We start from the raw sequence: 18,276 nt of genomic DNA, 5'->3' as shown, positions 1-18,276 counted from the left end.
TCTCGACGACACAAATCGATTTAACATGCGGGGATTTCGTCGTGCGTGATAATATTTCTCTCTTAAACAACATAGAGTCTATAGTTCTTAAAACCAAATCAAGTACTGGCGTGTCCAACTGTAGATGTAACAGTCCATATTCTATGTCATTAGTCTGCCCTGGTGGCGCGTGGTGCTACAGAGGATTATCCACAGGTCACAAAATCTTCAGCAACTTATTCTAGATCTTGTCGTAAGAGGCGCCTTATGGGATCGGGTGGTCAGGCTGGATTGTCTAGTCAAGGCTCGATAACGTAAATACCGCCGTTGTATAGATGGAATATTGCTGCCTGCGTCGTTGAACAACAAACACAAATTTGGCAAGGTTTGCGACGCTGGCGGCGGAGAGCAGTTTGATGGTGGGCCACGCTCGGAAAGTTTGATTCTTTGGAGTTTCTGTGGCTTCGGTCCTGATCCACATGGAAACATGGCTCACAAGTCTTTTGAGACATGTGACTTCATTCGATATTTGCCTCTGTTTGACTCATTAAGCAGGGCGAGAGTTCCGGGTAGGATGACAGGGTAATGTGAATGCAAATCTCATTGAAATCAGATCTAAGTTCTCGCTGCCGCTAAATAAAGATCTGAGGACATCCCATTACGGGTCACGTCAGCACGACCTTTCATTCCACCAATCAGGGCGTCGCTTACCAGATCCTGAAAGTGACAGTCCATATGTGTTTTCTAATCATGCAACCACGAAATATTTAACAGAGGGTATTCCGAACGACAGTTACGGGTTTTATGATTATACCCATACAATCTAGGCCATCTATAAGCTATTCCAGAATGTTGTTTTGCCCAGTTTTAAATTTGTAATAGAGAATACGTCAAAATATGTTTCGAAGCGTAGTCGCCAGTTTGAAACTATTGCCGTAAAGGTCGAGATAGCTGCCTTCTGATTGGCTAATGTCAATTTCTTGTCAGTTATTTCATCGGTCGGTCAATGTTTGCGAAATGTCGTTCTGACGTGACCCGTAATGGGGTGTCCTCAGATATTTATTTAGCGGCAGCGAGAACTTAGATCTGATTTAATGAGATTGTGTTAATGCAAAAAAGTTTTAAACTATCGAGCTCCTTACGTAGAGCAACAGCTGGCAGTACCAGCAAAAATGTAACACCTAGAAATCCATACATAATATTTTGACGTGTCTGTTTACATTTCGTGTCGCCACGTGGTAACATATAACGAGCTTCAAGCACGAACCATGTTATAAGTTATCACATAAGTGCACGACATAACATATATTAACTAGTGTCACTATGGAGATACTGGGTGAGGGTGTGGGGGCATGGGCGGATACAGCTTTTTTGAAAAGGGGGGGTGCAAAATTAGGATCTATTTATTGTCTTTGGTGGTAATTTATACAGAAATACAGTTTTTTTCGAAATAAAAAAAGGGGGGGGGGGGGGGGGGGTAAAAAAAATTGTCCCCCAGAGAGGGTGCGTAAGTCCCACTTCCTTCTAAGTATGTTTCATTTTCCGGGATTTTAATCGAAGAATATTTGTTAGACATGTTAAGACAAAAATAAAAATCACCAGTAGCCAGAGGGATGGTGTAAATCCTGCTGGGGTACCATGCAGGAAGCAGATGTACCGTAAGTCCTAATGGTCCCTGGTATGGTGGCCTAACTTGCTGGTGATCTCTAGCCCAATTTTATAACGTATTGTTGGTTTGTTGGTTTGTTGTTTAACGGCGCACTCGGCAATATTCCAGCTATATGATGGCGGTCAGTAAATAATCAAGTCTGGACCAGACAATCCAGTAATTGACATCATGAGCATCGATCCAAGCAACTGGGATCGATGACATGCATCAATCACGTCAGAGAGCCTGACCACCCGATCCCGTTAATCGCCTTTTACGGCAAGCATAGGTTGCTGAAGACCTATTCTAACCCGGATCTTCACGTAGAACAGTGCCTATCAGAGGTTGTTATTGAATTTCCTACATGATGTCATACTTCCTTGCCGACTTTAATGACAGAATGGGCCAGTTACAGGATTATATTATAAATGACAACAATAAATTTCGAAAACATCGATATTCAGCTGATTCCTTTGGTCTCGGAAGAAAGATGATGTTATGAACGTCTATGGGGGAAGATCTTATTAATGTTTGTGGTACTTTAAGTGTGCAATTGCTAAATGGTAGTTGCCCAGGAACTAACTTTGGATCATATACTTGTTTTAAAGAAAATGGTGTCAGTATGGTAGATTATACATTGTGCTTAACTGATCTGTTCTTTAATATTATTGTCTTTAATGTTCGTACAAGAGATGACACTGGTGTCTTTCTATTGAATGTAACTGTCAGCTGCCCCAATGACACCGGTCTCAGAACCTGGACCTAGTTGTGACGTGGATAGTAGCATACCCAGGTATTCATGAAGGGAGCGTAAAGAGACATTTTATGACCGCTTGAGTCAGCTGTTAACTGAGTTTAGTTTGGACCAGTGTCGTGAAATGTTAATCATAAATATAGATATTGTTGTGGATAAACTAACATGTACTCTACAAACCTGTGCACCATCTTGTCGTCTACAGAACAGAACTCTGTCGGTCAACTCAAACGTTGTTTATGGTATGATCAAGAATGTATAAATTATACAAAATTTAGCACTTTTCATGTTTAAATAACGTTTACCTGGTGACAAATACACATTGCATGCATATTGTAGAGTAAGAAATGACAATAGAGATATGTGCAGAAAAATAAAAGATGAATTTGATGATAATGAAGTTTCAGAATTACTGAGCTTGTGTTCTGTAATTGACAGTAAGGGGTTCTGGGGGAAAGTCCCTTGGGCACGCCAGAAACCTATGATTCTGGGTTCGAATGTTTCTAGGTTTGTCAGCACCATACCCGTGCTCGTGGGTTTCACCGAAGTGGTAAACGTCTGAGACCTGCATCACTTCGGGCTTTCCTCCCACATTCAGCTGACACGCCGCGATATAACTGGAATAGTGTTAAAAGCGGCGTTAAAACCAACTCACTCACTCACTCACGCTGGGGGAAAGTAAAATCACTAACCAGTTCACGTACCAATTTCAACTCTAACCTCGAAACAGTGGACACAATATTTTAAGGTCAAATGAGGTGAAATGTTCAACGTCGGCCTTGAACCTCCGACCGCGTTGGCGCTCAGACTTTGGATTTTTCACTTTTTTCTCCAGGCCTTAGGGGCTCCGTTGTGTAAAGCCATGACTTGCCAAAATAAGCATGGAGGCCAAAATTTCAAAAAGGGTTAACGTCATGCAACTCGACAGGCGGGTCGGCCTGGACCCTCCGACCACGTTGGCGCTCAGGGTCGGCGTAGTATACTCTGTCGTCACTCGACATCACATCAAGCTCTGTAATTATACCTGTACTCCGTCGTCACTCGACATCACATCAAGCTCTGTAATGATACTATACTCTGTCGTCACTCGACATCACAACAAGCTGTGTAATTATACCTATACTCTGTCGTCACTCGACATCACGACAAGCTGTGTAATGATACCTATACTCTGTCGTCACTCGACATCACATCAAGCTCTGTAATGATACCTATACTCTGTCGTCACTCGACATCACATCAAGCTCTGTAATTATACCTGTACTCCGTCGTCACTCGACATCACATCAAGCTCTGTAATGATACCTATACTCTGTCGTCACTCGACATCACATCAAGCTCTGTAATGATACCTATACTCTGTCGTCACTCGACATCACATCAAGCTCTGTAATGATACCTATACTCTGTCGTCACTCGACATCACATCAAGCTCTGTAATGATACCTATACTCTGTCGTCACTCGACATCACGACAAGCTGTGTAATGATACCTATACTCTGTCGTCACTCGACATCACATCAAGCTCTGTAATGATACTATACTCTGTCGTCACTCGACATCACGACAAGCTGTGTAATGATACCTATACTCTTTCGTCACTCGACATCACGACAAGCTGTGTAATGATACCTATACTCTTTCGTAACTCGACATCACAGGTGATGTCTTATGCCCTATATTGATAAGCCAGATTATGAAATTGTCACTCAACACAAACCCAAGCGATACGATACATGTGTAACCTCACACTCAGTTAACGTATCCAACATCATCCATGTCTTTTCTATCTTGCCTGATCGAGATGTTTGACTTTACTATCTTTATTCACTTTAGTATCGGAACTGGGTATATTTTATTTAATCTAACATATTATATTAGGGATGCTTTAATTTACACAGCTCCTTTCTTTAGTAACATTGTTATTTAGCTGCAACTCGTGTTTTTGTATTTTCAAAATAGATATTTAAAATAAAATAAGTTGTATCTACTCTACAGTGGGACATCAAATTTCATAACAGTATGTTTATCTCCTTATTGAGTTGAAGTGAGGTGAAATGGGGTTTAACGTCGCGTCCAAGATTATTGCACTTATACAGCGACGTGCATGCACGTGTGTGTGTGTGTGTGTGTGTGGCTGGTTGTACTAGTCCGGACTGATGACGATTTATAGTGCTAGCCAACTGAGATACCATGCCGCAGTTTAACATGTATACCCCCTCAGACACAGTATACTGACTCCGAGCCGACCAGTCCTTGTTTTAGCCCCTTAATGTCGAGCGTCAGACAACAAGTACCATCTTTTTACGTATTTTGGTATGACGCGGCCGGGGATCGAACCCCGGACCTTCCGCTCTACCACTAGACCACGGAGGCGGTCATCTAATTGACTGTGAACAGCTTATTTGTGTTGTCTTGTTTTATTTGTGTGTTGTTTAACGCCGCACTCAGCAATATGCCAGCTTTATGACGGCGGTCTGTAAGTTACTGAGTCTGGACCAGACAATCCATACTACCCAGTGATCGACAGCATGAGCATGGATCCACGCCATTGGAATACGAAGACATGCATCAACCAAGTAAGCGCGCCTGACCACCCGATCCCGTGTTGTCTTGTAATTAACCGAGTCACTTAGTCTATATGTTCAGTAGTGTTGGGATTCCTTGCCTTTCGATAGTGTTCTAGATATTCAATAGCTTTCAAATGTTTTCAAAAGTGTTGAGAATACCAGACATCCAGTTGAGTTGAGATAAAAAAATATCCAATAAAGCTGAAATCATACTCAATAGTTTTTGAGTGTTGAGCTCACTAGATATTTAGCGAAGGGATTCTGGGTTAGAATAAGTGTCAAATCATGAGATTGCTGAAGATCTAGCAGTTTTTCGAATTGATTCTTATTATGCATTCTCTTTGCATTTTACATTACATACATGTGTTATTTTGGAAATATTAAACAACCACGACAAAGAAATGACACTAACATGGTTCTTTAATAACATTGCTTTATTTTCTGATGATATTAGACAAGTTAGAATTCTTTAAATATCATCTTCGTAGGTCATTAGGTGCATGCCCCGCTGGCGGCGGTGACGTTCTTGATGCTGCTCGCTGTTTCGGGAGCATCGATGTGGAAAATGTGACTGTTAGCTGGGGAAGAAGCTACGGCATCGACGGTAGTGTTGTCCACGTGGGCGGTGACAGTCACCACAAATACTTCCGCCTTGGCTTTCAACCCATCAATCCTGCTTCTCACATCTTCATCAGCGCTACTTTCCCCGTCAGTGAAGAGAAGAACCATATTCGGAATGTCAGATCGATCCCCATTGCTTTCTGCAAAGACTTCAGACATCGCTAGTTTGATAGCCTGCCCAAGAAAGGTACTCCCGCCGGTGTTTGTTTGGGAACGGATGGCTGCCATGACGCTTTCCTTGTCGGTGTATTTATTCAAGTGGAACACGACTTCCGCTCTTCCCGAGAAAACCATGAAAGCCACGTTAGTTTTAGTTGAATTTATGTCTATGTTACTGATGGTATCTACCACAAAGGTCTTCATCTTCTCATAGTCACTTTGACTGATAGAGGTAGAAACATCCTCTATGATGAGAAGGTCCAGTATATTTCGTTTGCATACTGCAACATAGAACAATAGATTTCAGTACAGTAAACTACGGTTATAACGAACACGCTTATAACAAATTGACGGATATAACGAACTTACTTTTTTGGTCCCGACTATTTGCTGTAGTTATGCTGTATATATGCTTATAACGAACTACGGTTATAACGAACTAAAATTAGTAGTACCTTTGAGTTCGTTATAACCGTACTTTACTGTACATCGTCATGTAGGAGAGAATAAGCAAGGCGAAAAACAAGTAAATGAAACCAAGCGACTCTCGGGATCAAGGTCAAAGTGAAGATGATCCGGCGCGTATATTTGACAGTTATATTCATTGCGATTTTTTCTGAGGTGAGATGAAATGGGGTTTAATTACTGCATTTATACAGCGACATGCATGCACGTGTGTGCGTGATAGCTGCTCGGACTAGTCTAGACTAATGCCGATATTATTGTGCTAGCCAACTGATATACCAAGCCGCAGGTTAACATGAATACAGACACAGTATAGTGATTCCGAGCTGACTAGTCCTTGTTTTTGCCCCTTAATGCCGAGCGCCAGGCTGGGTAACAACAAGTACCATCTTTTAAAGTCTTTTGGTATGATGCGGCAGGGGATAGAACCCCCGACTACTGAACCACTAGACCACGGAGGCGGTGCATTGTGCAGAAGATACTTTGAAGGCTCAGGAAGATGACGGATAAAGAGAGTGATGTTTTTGTTGCAGCGACATCAAGACAATCAAGTATGATTTCAAATAGTTCGTCATGTTGTCATATTTAATTTTCATAATGTAAGAGTTGACCACAGTCAGAGGCACAATAAAACAACACAACAAGCAGAAGCGTGATCATTGAAACTGCATTAGTCTGGATGTCGTTAATCAGGTCACCCTCTGACCCGTGAAGATCCGGGGTAGAACAGGTCTTTAGCAACCCATGCTTGGCGTAAAAGGCGACTATGCCTTGTCGTAAGAGGCAACTAACGGGATCGGCTGGACATGCTCGTTGACATGTCCTCGTATCCCAATTACGTGGGTCCCCCCGGATGGATGGATCCTCATGAGGTCAATCACTGGCTTGTCTGGTCAAGATTCGATTACTTACAGACCGCCGTCATATAGCTGGAATATTGCTGAGTACGGCGTTAAATAAAAAACAGAAACCCTCCCTTCTTGACGGGAACGTTTATTGGGGACAATACTATTAACATATTCCCTTGATTCCATGATCCGGATATGTGTTTATCAGGTCAACTTTATTATCAATACCCAATGTATGAACTGATTTCTAATAAGACTATAGGTACCTGATTGACATCGAGATCCCGAAAAGTCTGGTTTACATTTGCAGGTGTAACTGTCTGCCTCCGGCACACACGTCCCTTTATTCAAACAGGGACGCAGGACACATGCGTCTACATCTGGAATATAACAGTACATTTCTACAGAGGGCTGAGGAGTTGATACCCCACTGGGACTCGGGTCCCTACAACACTTACTGTACATAGATCGTGTGCGTTTATCCTCCGACGGCTCGGGGCAGTGCTCATGATATCAATCACCGGTTAGTATGGTCCTAGCTCATTTATTTACAAGATGCAGTGATTCGATTCAAATGCTGATGATTTGCGGCGTAAGATTCGAAGATATGGTAATTAATATTTTAACTATTAAGGATGGATATGTGGCTACTGCTCGACTTGTGGCTATATAATATGTTGATGGGTTCGAATGTACATCGTTCATGAAAGTAAAATACTATAATTGTATCCATAATTCAGAGCTAGCACCACCGGGAGATGTCCGGGTGTCGGCAGACATGGCTTGTGTTACAGCACGCATGTTTAATTGAACATTTCGCACGTTTGTTATTGGTGTTAAGGGAACCGATGGCAACAAATCAGCCAATTGGATTCAAAGGACATGTCATTTTAGAGAAGTGTGAGTGTTGGACAGTAAACATCGCAATTAGCGAATATTACAATTGATGAACAGATAGGTTGAAAAGGTTCAACCCCAACTGTACGATGTGATAGGAGGGAGGGAGAGCTGTACATGTGTTTGAACCTTGCAGCAGAGCCTGGAAAGGTGTCAATCACCATCATCAACATTTAAGGATGTCACAATGTCGCACAACAAAAATTAAAAACACAATGTTGTCGTTCAAATCAATGTGGAAAGTATAATATGGGCTTTGCTGTTAAAGTTGAACATTGTTGTAAAGACTCAACTATATTTGACAACCTAAGAATGTATGACGTAATTTCATGACGTGAGTGAGTGCGTGCGGTTTAACACCGCTTTTAACCGTATTCCAGTTATATCACAGCTTAATGTGGGAGGAAAGCCCGAAGTGATGCAGGTCTCAGACGTTTACCACTTCGGTGGAACCAACGAGCACGGGTATGGTGCTGTCAAACATGGAACATAATCGGAGTGAACCGGGATTCGAACCCACAATCAGATTTCGTGCGGGCCCAAGGGACGCAACTCTGCACACCGAGTCGCGGCGCCTTAGACGACTGGGCCACCCGTGCCCCCTAATTTCCTGTCGTCACAAACGATTAATACCTAGTGTAAAGATGTTAGACGCATTGCTACTTGAGAACAAGGTCTGCAGGCTTAGTCTTGTTGCAATACAAATTAAAGTAACTCGAACGCTACGATTGATATATTTGTTAACAGAAAATGCATAATACTAGTCAAGAAAATTATTCATACACAGTACAAAGTCTAAAATTTTAACAACAATCAGATTGCGGCACACAAGTTTCATAGGATGTGTATGCTTACCATAGCAGTAGGAAAATGGGCTCCTCGGAATCGGCAACCTGAATACTCGTCTACCGCCACTGCATGTTTGGGTCCGTGTATTCATGTATGCGCCATAACAGACGTCGCCTCGCCTGGATTCACATATCATTGCCATGTCGCCTCTAATCTCTAGAACATTTAAAAAAAAAATCGTATTACATATTTTGTAATGTTAGGTCTCGTTCTTAAAGTTAACATTAAGATGACAAAAGCTTAATGATGTTCCAATAATACTTCTGCCAGGCTTAAAGGCACTGGATTCTGCAATATATATAACTTGGTGATATATATACCTGACTCATCTCCTGCTTTGGCAGGAGGAATTTCTGTTTCAAACTGGATTTATTAGTTTCACTAGTTTGCGTGACAATGTCTCAATGTGCACTCCACAAGTAGGGATCCAGACCGAAGACTGCACCACAAATTCCAGAAACAGCTTTAGATTTTACAAATGGATTGAGTTTTCTTGATGGAGGATCAGAAGCCTCAGTTACCAGAAAACGAGCCCAAGGATTATTGCTTTGAAAAATACTTTCTTTTCAACTGTCATTTTCAAGTCTTCTCTTTTTTCATTCCGAAGTGAAGCAAATAGTTGAAAGGTGAAAGCAATATACTCAGCATCCCTGCTCCCCGCCCACTATCGAATGTCTTCAACAACAGTGACACAGGGGTGGTATACTCCATCAAATACAACACGAATAACTACATTTGTCCACCAAAATGAATGTCCAGCTGGTTCTGCCCATTACACAAAATTGGAGACATATAGAATTCGGAGGTTGACATCACCAGACTGGACCAGAGCCACCCCCTTATTGGCATATGACTCTTGGAAAGCATTTCATTATCAATATTAATAACAAACAATAATTATCCCCAAAACAAAACCTAATTTATTAAATTCATGACAAAAGTGTTTCTGGCACAAGGGTTGACATACCAGCCGATTGATAGAATCGGGCCAATTCTACGACCCGTCTAGGTAAAGAAAGGGTCCAAGTGGTGTGTTTGGCAAAAGGAACACCTGTTCATGGCTCCAGTGCCCTCCACCGACACAGGGACACAATCCACAGCAAACAGGTTGTCCAGTTCGGTCACCTTTAACGACCAGCAATGGCGTACTGAGGACACATTCTACATCGGGTCCACGGGCGGCAGGAGTAATTGATTCAGACTCAAAGGTAAATATAGACATTATGAAGTTTACATTCTTAATGCCAGAGTCACGGCAATTCCGCCACAGTTGTCATAAGGCATTACTCAGCTATATGACGGCGGCCTGTAAATGATCTACAGACAAACCAGTGAATAATATTTACAGCAACGATCCATGTTTTGACGCGCTGTCAATCAAGTACCACCATGAGTGAGTGAGTGAGTCTGGTTTAACGCCTTTTTTTAACAGTATTCCAGTCATATCACGGCGTGTCAGCTTAATGTGGGAGGAAAGCCCGAAGTGATGTAGGTCTCAGACGTTTACCGCTTCGGTGAAACCCACGAGCACAAGTACCACCATGCTTTACCTTGCGATCCATTAAGTCGCTTCGTTTGGGAAGCTGGGTTGCTGGGTTGCTGGGTACCAATTCTAACACGGATTCTAACAAAAGCACATAGAGACGAACGAAGGCGGACACGTGTTTGTAACATAATAACATCAAAGTTGATATAACTACCTTTGACCCACAGAGGAAAAGGGAACCCACATGCCGGGCCCGTAACAGGTCGGGTCAGTATGCTTGTGGTATTGTAGGAGTCGTACCATCCAGCCTTAAATGTAGCTAGTACCATAGAAGTTTTGTTGTTTGTTGGGCCTCTGAGCTCTATGTGTGGTATCATTGTAGAAACGGTACAAGGATCTGCAAATATATGCAGGTATTCATCAGTCCTGTCTAATTTGGGCAACTGTTCTTGTACTGATATCAGTACACGTACTATTGCAGATTATTTGGTCAAAGAAACAAGCTTGAATGTACATGTGTACTTTATCAAGAAGGGAAAACTGACCCTAGAAATCACGCAAAATATTACGTTTCGTTATAATATTTGTCACATGGTTCACTCGACATAATCAAGTCTGGGTCAGACAAAACCAGTGACTGATATTGTCTGCAACCTTCCACGCCGTCAGGGCACGATGACATTGTCAACATAGTCAACAAAGTCACCGAGATTAATATTTTCGCCTCATATGACAAGCAGGCTTCGAAACTATTCTATCCCGACATTAAGTGATTTGAGTGAAAAAGGTTAAATCTTCATTTATTCCTTACTAATTGTTTGAGCGAGAGGGTAAGACTTTACGCCACTTAATGATGGCGAAAGGCACTAAGGTCAAGCTGAACAACTTGTACCAGTGTGAGGAATCCAACCCAGCCTGTTACACCAACGGTTTGAGTTAAGGACAATCAAGAGATAATATTGAAAAAGACGTGCAATACTTACCCCCATCACAAGTGGGACCCGTAAATCCTGCCTTACATTGGCATGTGAAACCATCACGGCCTGCTACACATGTGCCTCCATTTGCACATGGCGAACTGCCACAGTAGTTAGGTGCTGAAAAACATTAGCAAATCGTTAATATCACCATGAATATGACGCTACTCTTCAAAACCCATGTCTTTCGATCGCTATCATGGCGTCAGGCGATCATTTTCCGATCGCAGTGCGACCGAACTTATTACCGAAATCCTAGTTCTAAGGGGATATTGTTTTTGTTACCCAAGGACTGAAGATAAAGGTGATGAGATACTCAATCTGGACGTCACACGTGTGTCGTACAATGCTGACTTCGTTTTATTCGTTTTGATTAGACAACCGTGACCTCTGTCACACCAGAACTACCTTTTTCATTCCTAGAAAAATCACGAAACGTTATTCACTTTTTCAAAAGAAATTACAACTTCGAGGCAGAACTGAAGGAAACTCATGAAAGCGAGAGATACTTACAAATTAAACACTGTATTAAGCGAAACAAGATAATCACACGCATCAAATTCGCTCGGCATTTTACATTTGTTATGCATAAAGCTACTATAGACATTATATAATCGAGTTATATACATTCGTAATGTACCAGTACTATCGATAGATCGAGGGTCCCTATGAGCGTGACGCACCCGACCACTTTCGATTTGATTAATCATAAAAGGATAAGCCTGGTGAAATGAAGTCAGTTTAAACTATTGCGACAGATATCTAGAATTACGTTTGATGCTCCGGTGAGTGAGTTAAAATTTTAAGTCACATCGGCAATATTACAGTCATATCGTGACTATCAATAGTTAAACATAATACATATATTGAAACTTATATAAAAACCTGCCAACGAAGGAGAGTAACATAACTAGATTTATCACAGAAAGATATATATAACTAGTATGGAATTATAAAATAAAATAGCACTATAGATAACAATATAAGATAAAAACGGACTACGATCGCCAGCAACTGAAGGTAGACCACCATACTGGGGACCATGGGGACTTTTAGTACCTTTGCTAAATGCATGGACCACTAAAAATGAACAGCTCCGATACAAATTATTCGACAACTCCGTGGCTGACTTCTAATTTTGTGGCCCAAACCATCCCAAATGTGAACATTAACATTCTCTATAGATCTTTAGCGTTAAACTCTGTGAGGAGATCACGGTTGTATTGTCTTAATCCGATGGTGATATTGCCCTTCGTTCAAAGCTGTCACTGACTTGCAAGCCGACAAATTTTGCAACCGGATTCAGTTTGGTCTGTGAACGAACGAAAGTTGTTTTGTATTTACACTTTAATACATATCTAACGTGGGTAATACATAAAGTACCACACTCATTCTCGTCAGATACCATTTTTACGAAACTCGTGAACTTTCTCTATGTGTTGAACTACAGTTTGAGCGATATGTCAGTTATGTCACGGCGTGTCAACATTGTGTCGGAGCTAAAGCAAAGTTACACAGCTCGTTAAGATTACCACTTTGTTTTGCCAACGAGCGTGGGATTCAAACTGACAGCAAACGAATCCTGACTAATGGACGCAACTCTCACTCGCAAATTATTGTGAACACATTGATTAGAACTGTATTTACATTATGGTGATCGAATGAATTGGTCGTTACCAGACTGTGAACAGTATTTCAGGTATACGACAAGTTCATTTGGGAGAAATACCCAAAGTACATAATTAAGACCCAGAGTCACAATTGCACAACCTTCAATATCGCCCAACTTACCAGCGAGGATACCTGGTTATAATTGGGCACAAACATGTGCTTGCCGTGTCGTGTCCTCCAGTTGCACGATGCTCATGATGCCAATCACTGGCCAGTCTGGCCCAGACTCGATTACTTACTGACTGCCGTCATATAGCTCGAATATTGCTGAGTGCGGCTTTAAACAACAAATAACAAGAAGCGAACAACAGATCTTACCAAAGCAGAAGACACTGTCGGTAACATTGGTCTCCAAACTGTACCATTCAATCCCATTACCACACATAAATGAGTCAATTGTGAATGTGGTGGAACAGTTGCTGGTTTCGGTTTGAACACATACAACTGAAACTCCGGTCCTTGTCTCTGCAAGAAATTATACGAATAGCACCAGTACACTATAGCTTGATATGTAGTTAATAGCCACTCAACAAATAATGATGTCAGCATAGCTATTCGAATGGTGTATGCATACATACTAAGGAAAATGTATTACCAAATATACAACAATTAACTAAATAATAAATCTGAATGAACAAATGTAGTATTGACAAACATTGTTGGAATGGACATGATCTACAACAGTAGAATTTACTTTACACAAAGTTTCAACTCCCTTATATGTCTTCTCAGGAGAATATGCTATACAATGTTTCACAACAGTGGACATATATCTTTGAAATATATGGTGACCACATTGAAAATCAAACCTCCAGAATAAATTCAGAAGTAAGCATGTGAAGATTCAGTTGTCACTAGTTAAGTGGTTGTACTGAGGGGATGTTGTTTATAGTGCCAGAAAAGCACTTTTAGAGATTAGAGGGGCATGGTCAAAATTCAAACTTGAAGGTAAAATAAAGGTCCAAACTTATTCTTTTGCAAAACATAGAACATGTGTCTTGAGACCCACTTCAAGCCAAATATCAGTATATTTTCAAAGTAAACGGCTAAATTTTGACCATGCACTACGTTAGAATGGTAGAATAGCAAAGGTAAAATCAAGGTAAAAAATATAGAATATCGAAAAACATGGAATACATGTCGACCCCCACTTCTAGCTACAAATATACCAAATATCATTACATTTTGAACAACAATTGATGACAAGATAGACACAATTTTTATGGATAACAACTTCTTTAATACTGTAAAAAGCGACGTTTCGGTATAGATCCTTATACCGTTGTCAAGCAAGACTGAATGAGGGACATAGTGCAGAATATATATAGCAAGTGGAGGATTAACAGTAGAGGATTAACAGTAACAACAAGGGCATACATGAGTGGGATAACATAGGTAGGTGTGACAACGAAGGGATTATGCTATCATAACACGATGGACAGAAAACAATTGATGAGTTCCCACATAGAGGTTGTTCAATGAACCTGCCATTGCGGCCCTATTGAAAATCGGATTCGAACACTCGAATTCGGGTGCTGTAATTGGTTGGGAACAAGTATGTATAGTTTCAGCTTCATTGTCACAGATGCTGACTATCAGGCCAAAAAAGGAGGGGTCACAATCAACTAAAACACCTATTTTCTAGGACGAATTGACACTGCCATCACAAGGATAAAGCAAACATTGCAGGTCACGACCGATTAGGCTGATAACAGATTTTTCAACATATGAATGCAAAATACAATTGTTCATATTTACCTCTCCTCCAAATTGGATATCTTCCTCCGCAAGAACCTACACCAGGTGGATAATCTAACATTCTCCCACCATCAAAGGAGCTCATGGGGTGTCCATGATTTCCTGTATCATCTTTGTTTAGGTTTCCAACATTTGGCCATCGCAGGTGTAACTCGGCCACGGAGTATACACGGTTACAGACACTTTGTGGAGCTACAAATCGTGTTAATGATAATTACTATCGAATTTTTCAATGTTAAACTTCTACAGTAGAATTAGTTTAACCATAATGAGGATATGTTCATTTAAGCATTTTCCCGTAGGAATTCAATTCCCTGAGCCAACTTTATATGATGATACATTAAAATTTTGTTGAATTTTACTCACATAGAAATTGTAAAAATATAATAATTTAAAGGTCTTAGAGGTCTACTTTTGAGCTCACCATTCCTGGCCAATTGGATTTTACTTTTTGTAACAAAGGGGAGAAAATATTTAAGAATGAATGTCAATTGACAGTCTGGGATAAACTGGACTTCATCATTGATAACATCTGTGTGACAGGTAGGGACAGGACACTGAGACAAAGTAGATAGGCATCGCAGTTTGCACAATTGCAATTCTGTTTCTTTATGCATATGAATCGGGATTTCTGCTCGAACTGGCAAATGCAAAATTAACGACTGAGGTATAACGATGATAAGATATTGTTCAGTAATGGTCAAAGCGCCAAATCTCTTGCGCCCGGGTCGGACGATTCGTTTCGGACTCGGACGAGATAGGAGCGAGCCGCGTTTTTACACCGTCGAGTTCTTGGCCCACGTGGAATTTACCCACCCTTATAAACACATTTACCACTCTCTCCGGTTACTTCACAAATGGATCATCTTCATGGCAAAATGATGAAATAATGTGATTACAATTTCAAACAAAAGTATTGTTCTTACTAAATTTACGACAGGCATTTGGAGGAAGGATGAGAAGAAGAAGAACAAGGAGGAGGACTTGTCCGGTCATTGTCTGCAAGAGATACATTTCATGACCATTAACATAACGATCTAGTCAGGTCTTCTGCATTGCTCGTGCTTCTCATCTCCCATCGGTCCTCACTTAGGCTCAACTAAACAATTATATAAATAAAATATAATAAATAAAATACTGAAATTCGTATTGGAAGGACATTCAAGAGAGAAGTAACGTTGTGAGTGAGTGAGTGAGTTGGATTTTACGCCACTCTTAGCAATATTCAAGCAATATCATGGCAGGGGACACCAGAAATGGGCTTCAGAAATGGGCTTCACACATTGTATCCACAGGCACTCGAACCTGGGCTTTTACATAAGTGGCAGCATCTTGATTGACACAGCAATAAATGTAAGCTGGGTTACGAAAATACTTTGAAGGAATATTCATCAGACTGGGACACCAGGATTGAGTTGTATAAGGTTATATATTACAGTTAGGTATTCTAAATTTCAACGCCAGGGAGGCATAAACGTTGGCTGTATTACGAACATACTTTGAAGGAATGTTAAAAGTTCACATTTTGAAGCAGGGTAAAAAATTCAAGCCTACCTTTGCTTGTGTTCTGACGTTCCTTTGTGCTCTGACGTTCCTTTGCGTTGCCTTTGTGCATATGGTTGGACTTGATCAGCACCTCCCTTATATACTCTTAACTCAGAGGGAATACCATCACAGCTGTCATGTAATTATAATTGAATTGTTAAATTTATTTGACAGACTTATTGCTTGCAGATACAGTGTACGTTCATTAAGTTTGCTCATTATAGGTCTTGTATTGCACATGCTGTCGTGGACATCCAGTACTGTCGATTGATTTTGTCTGCAATAATGCCATATCATTACATTCTGTGAACGCATTGAAGGTCCTTCCCAACAGAACTGTCAAATCTTGTATGTTTATTATTTCCGTAGCTCTACCACCTAAGTGGAATTCTCGATACAAGTAAAATAATTGCATGTGCTTCCCCGCACAACTGACAAGTCTCATATATTTACGACTACATAATTAAACTGTTTCATACTCGTGCAGTATGGTACCTAACATTGTTCTACAGGCTGAAACAAATACTCAGATCAGACATTACATGCAATATAATTGCTGGTCAAGTGCAACTTGTGCACACATTCAGCAAATAAAAATGTGACAAACTTTATTATTTTACCTTGAGTGTGTATTTATTGTTAAATGAGAAAATTACATGTCATACATGTAACTAGAAAACATATTGTCCACAACTACATCTTCCAATTAATTCTAAAGTACTTTGAGTGATTTGCCTATATAAATGACATTGAAGAATTCTACCATGACATTGACAAATGCTTGATTCTGATTGGTTAAAAAGAGGGTCCTTTTCGCAACGGAAACTCCTTTTAAATATAGTAAACCTTTTCATACAAAAAACGTGCGCATGAATATACTCGATTAGCATTTTAAAAACTATTTCTACAACCTGTCACCTCTACAATGGAAATGGCATATTCGATTTCCAAGAAATGACTGGGTGAGTTCAAGCAGTGCACAACAGGTTGCGATGAAGTTAAAACATCTATCTTTGGACTAAGTTTGGAGGGTTATTTGTCAACTTCTTTTTGAAACAAATATGTGTTTTGAACACTTTTTTTAGAACTACTCAAGACTATGGGTATTTTAATGTTAAACCTTAGTAATATTTGTTACATATTTTTAACTACCTGTGACCACTTTTTGGAATGTTCCAAGATTTCAGACCTTCTGTTGTTACGCATTGCAAGAGAGCACCGTTTTCAAAGTGTTAGAAAGTGTCACGGTAGAATTGAGATAAATCTACTGTGTTTTGTAATTTGATGTAGTCCCACTGTAGAGTAGAAACCCCTTATTTATTCATTAAAGTGCCCGGTTCCAAATTAAAATAAGAGAGATTTACTCTACGGTAGGTTTATCTCCTAAATATACCACAATAATTCCTCGCTGCTTTTCTTTGATGGAATCTCTCAGACGATGAAGCAAATCAGCAGGCATTGGTAATCGTCACAAGGATCACACCCTTTGCATCCCAGAATATAGTGGCCAAATTTTCTTCGCTGATTTTGAAGATTTGGATTTCTTGGTGCGGGAGAAGTGGAAGATAGCTGCCCAACGTTTAACAGTGGAATTGCTGGGGAACTTATCCTCATACACTTGTGATCACAGGATTGTCTTGTCCAGACTAGATTATTTACAAACCGCCGTCATATAACTGGAATATTGCTGTCAGTCACGTTAAACAATAAACAAATAAACAGACAAACAAACATGCGGTCATGAATTACTTGGGTAGTACTTTTCTCAAAAGTCAAAAACTTTATGACTGCTCGGTACTCGTTCTTTTCCATTTCTGTGTCGATTTGAACCACTATCACGTTCAACTGGCTGTCACTAATATACAAAAGGCCTCATCAGACCAAATACACTTGCAATGAACTACTCAGGCAATGTACTACATTGGCTAGTTCACTTTGTTATGTCCCATAGTTGAAAATTAGTCAGGCTTAGAACTTTTGGACCAGCCCTCGTTTAAAAGCAATAAAACTTTGGTCAAGTAATAACATAATGTATTCAAACAACAAAT

The 18,276-nt window shown here is 40.4% G+C and overlaps 1 protein-coding gene across 1 annotated transcript; it reads right to left on the bottom strand.

Annotated features, from left to right (window-relative positions):
• Positions 1–5,368: 5,368 nt before the first annotated feature.
• On the bottom strand, positions 5,369–16,349 carry LOC124133144 (neurogenic locus notch homolog protein 3-like). The gene is made up of 9 exons (XM_046497402.2): positions 16,238–16,349; positions 15,610–15,682; positions 14,684–14,875; positions 13,244–13,390; positions 11,261–11,374; positions 10,492–10,674; positions 8,798–8,947; positions 7,312–7,425; positions 5,369–6,013 (listed from the first exon to the last, which is right to left on the bottom strand). The coding sequence occupies exons 2-9, from the start codon at positions 15,677–15,679 to the stop codon at positions 5,445–5,447; spliced, it is 1,539 nt and encodes a 512-aa protein (XP_046353358.2). The 5' UTR covers positions 15,680–15,682; positions 16,238–16,349; the 3' UTR covers positions 5,369–5,444.
• Positions 16,350–18,276: the final 1,927 nt, after the last annotated feature.

This window comes from Haliotis rufescens, unplaced genomic scaffold (assembly GCF_023055435.1).
Source record: "Haliotis rufescens isolate VD_foot unplaced genomic scaffold, xgHalRufe1.0.p SCAF_23, whole genome shotgun sequence".
Classification (NCBI taxonomy): Eukaryota; Metazoa; Mollusca; class Gastropoda; order Lepetellida; family Haliotidae; genus Haliotis; species Haliotis rufescens.
Note: the sequence above shows the minus strand (reverse complement) of the source record. Positions and strands in the feature narration are given on the sequence as shown.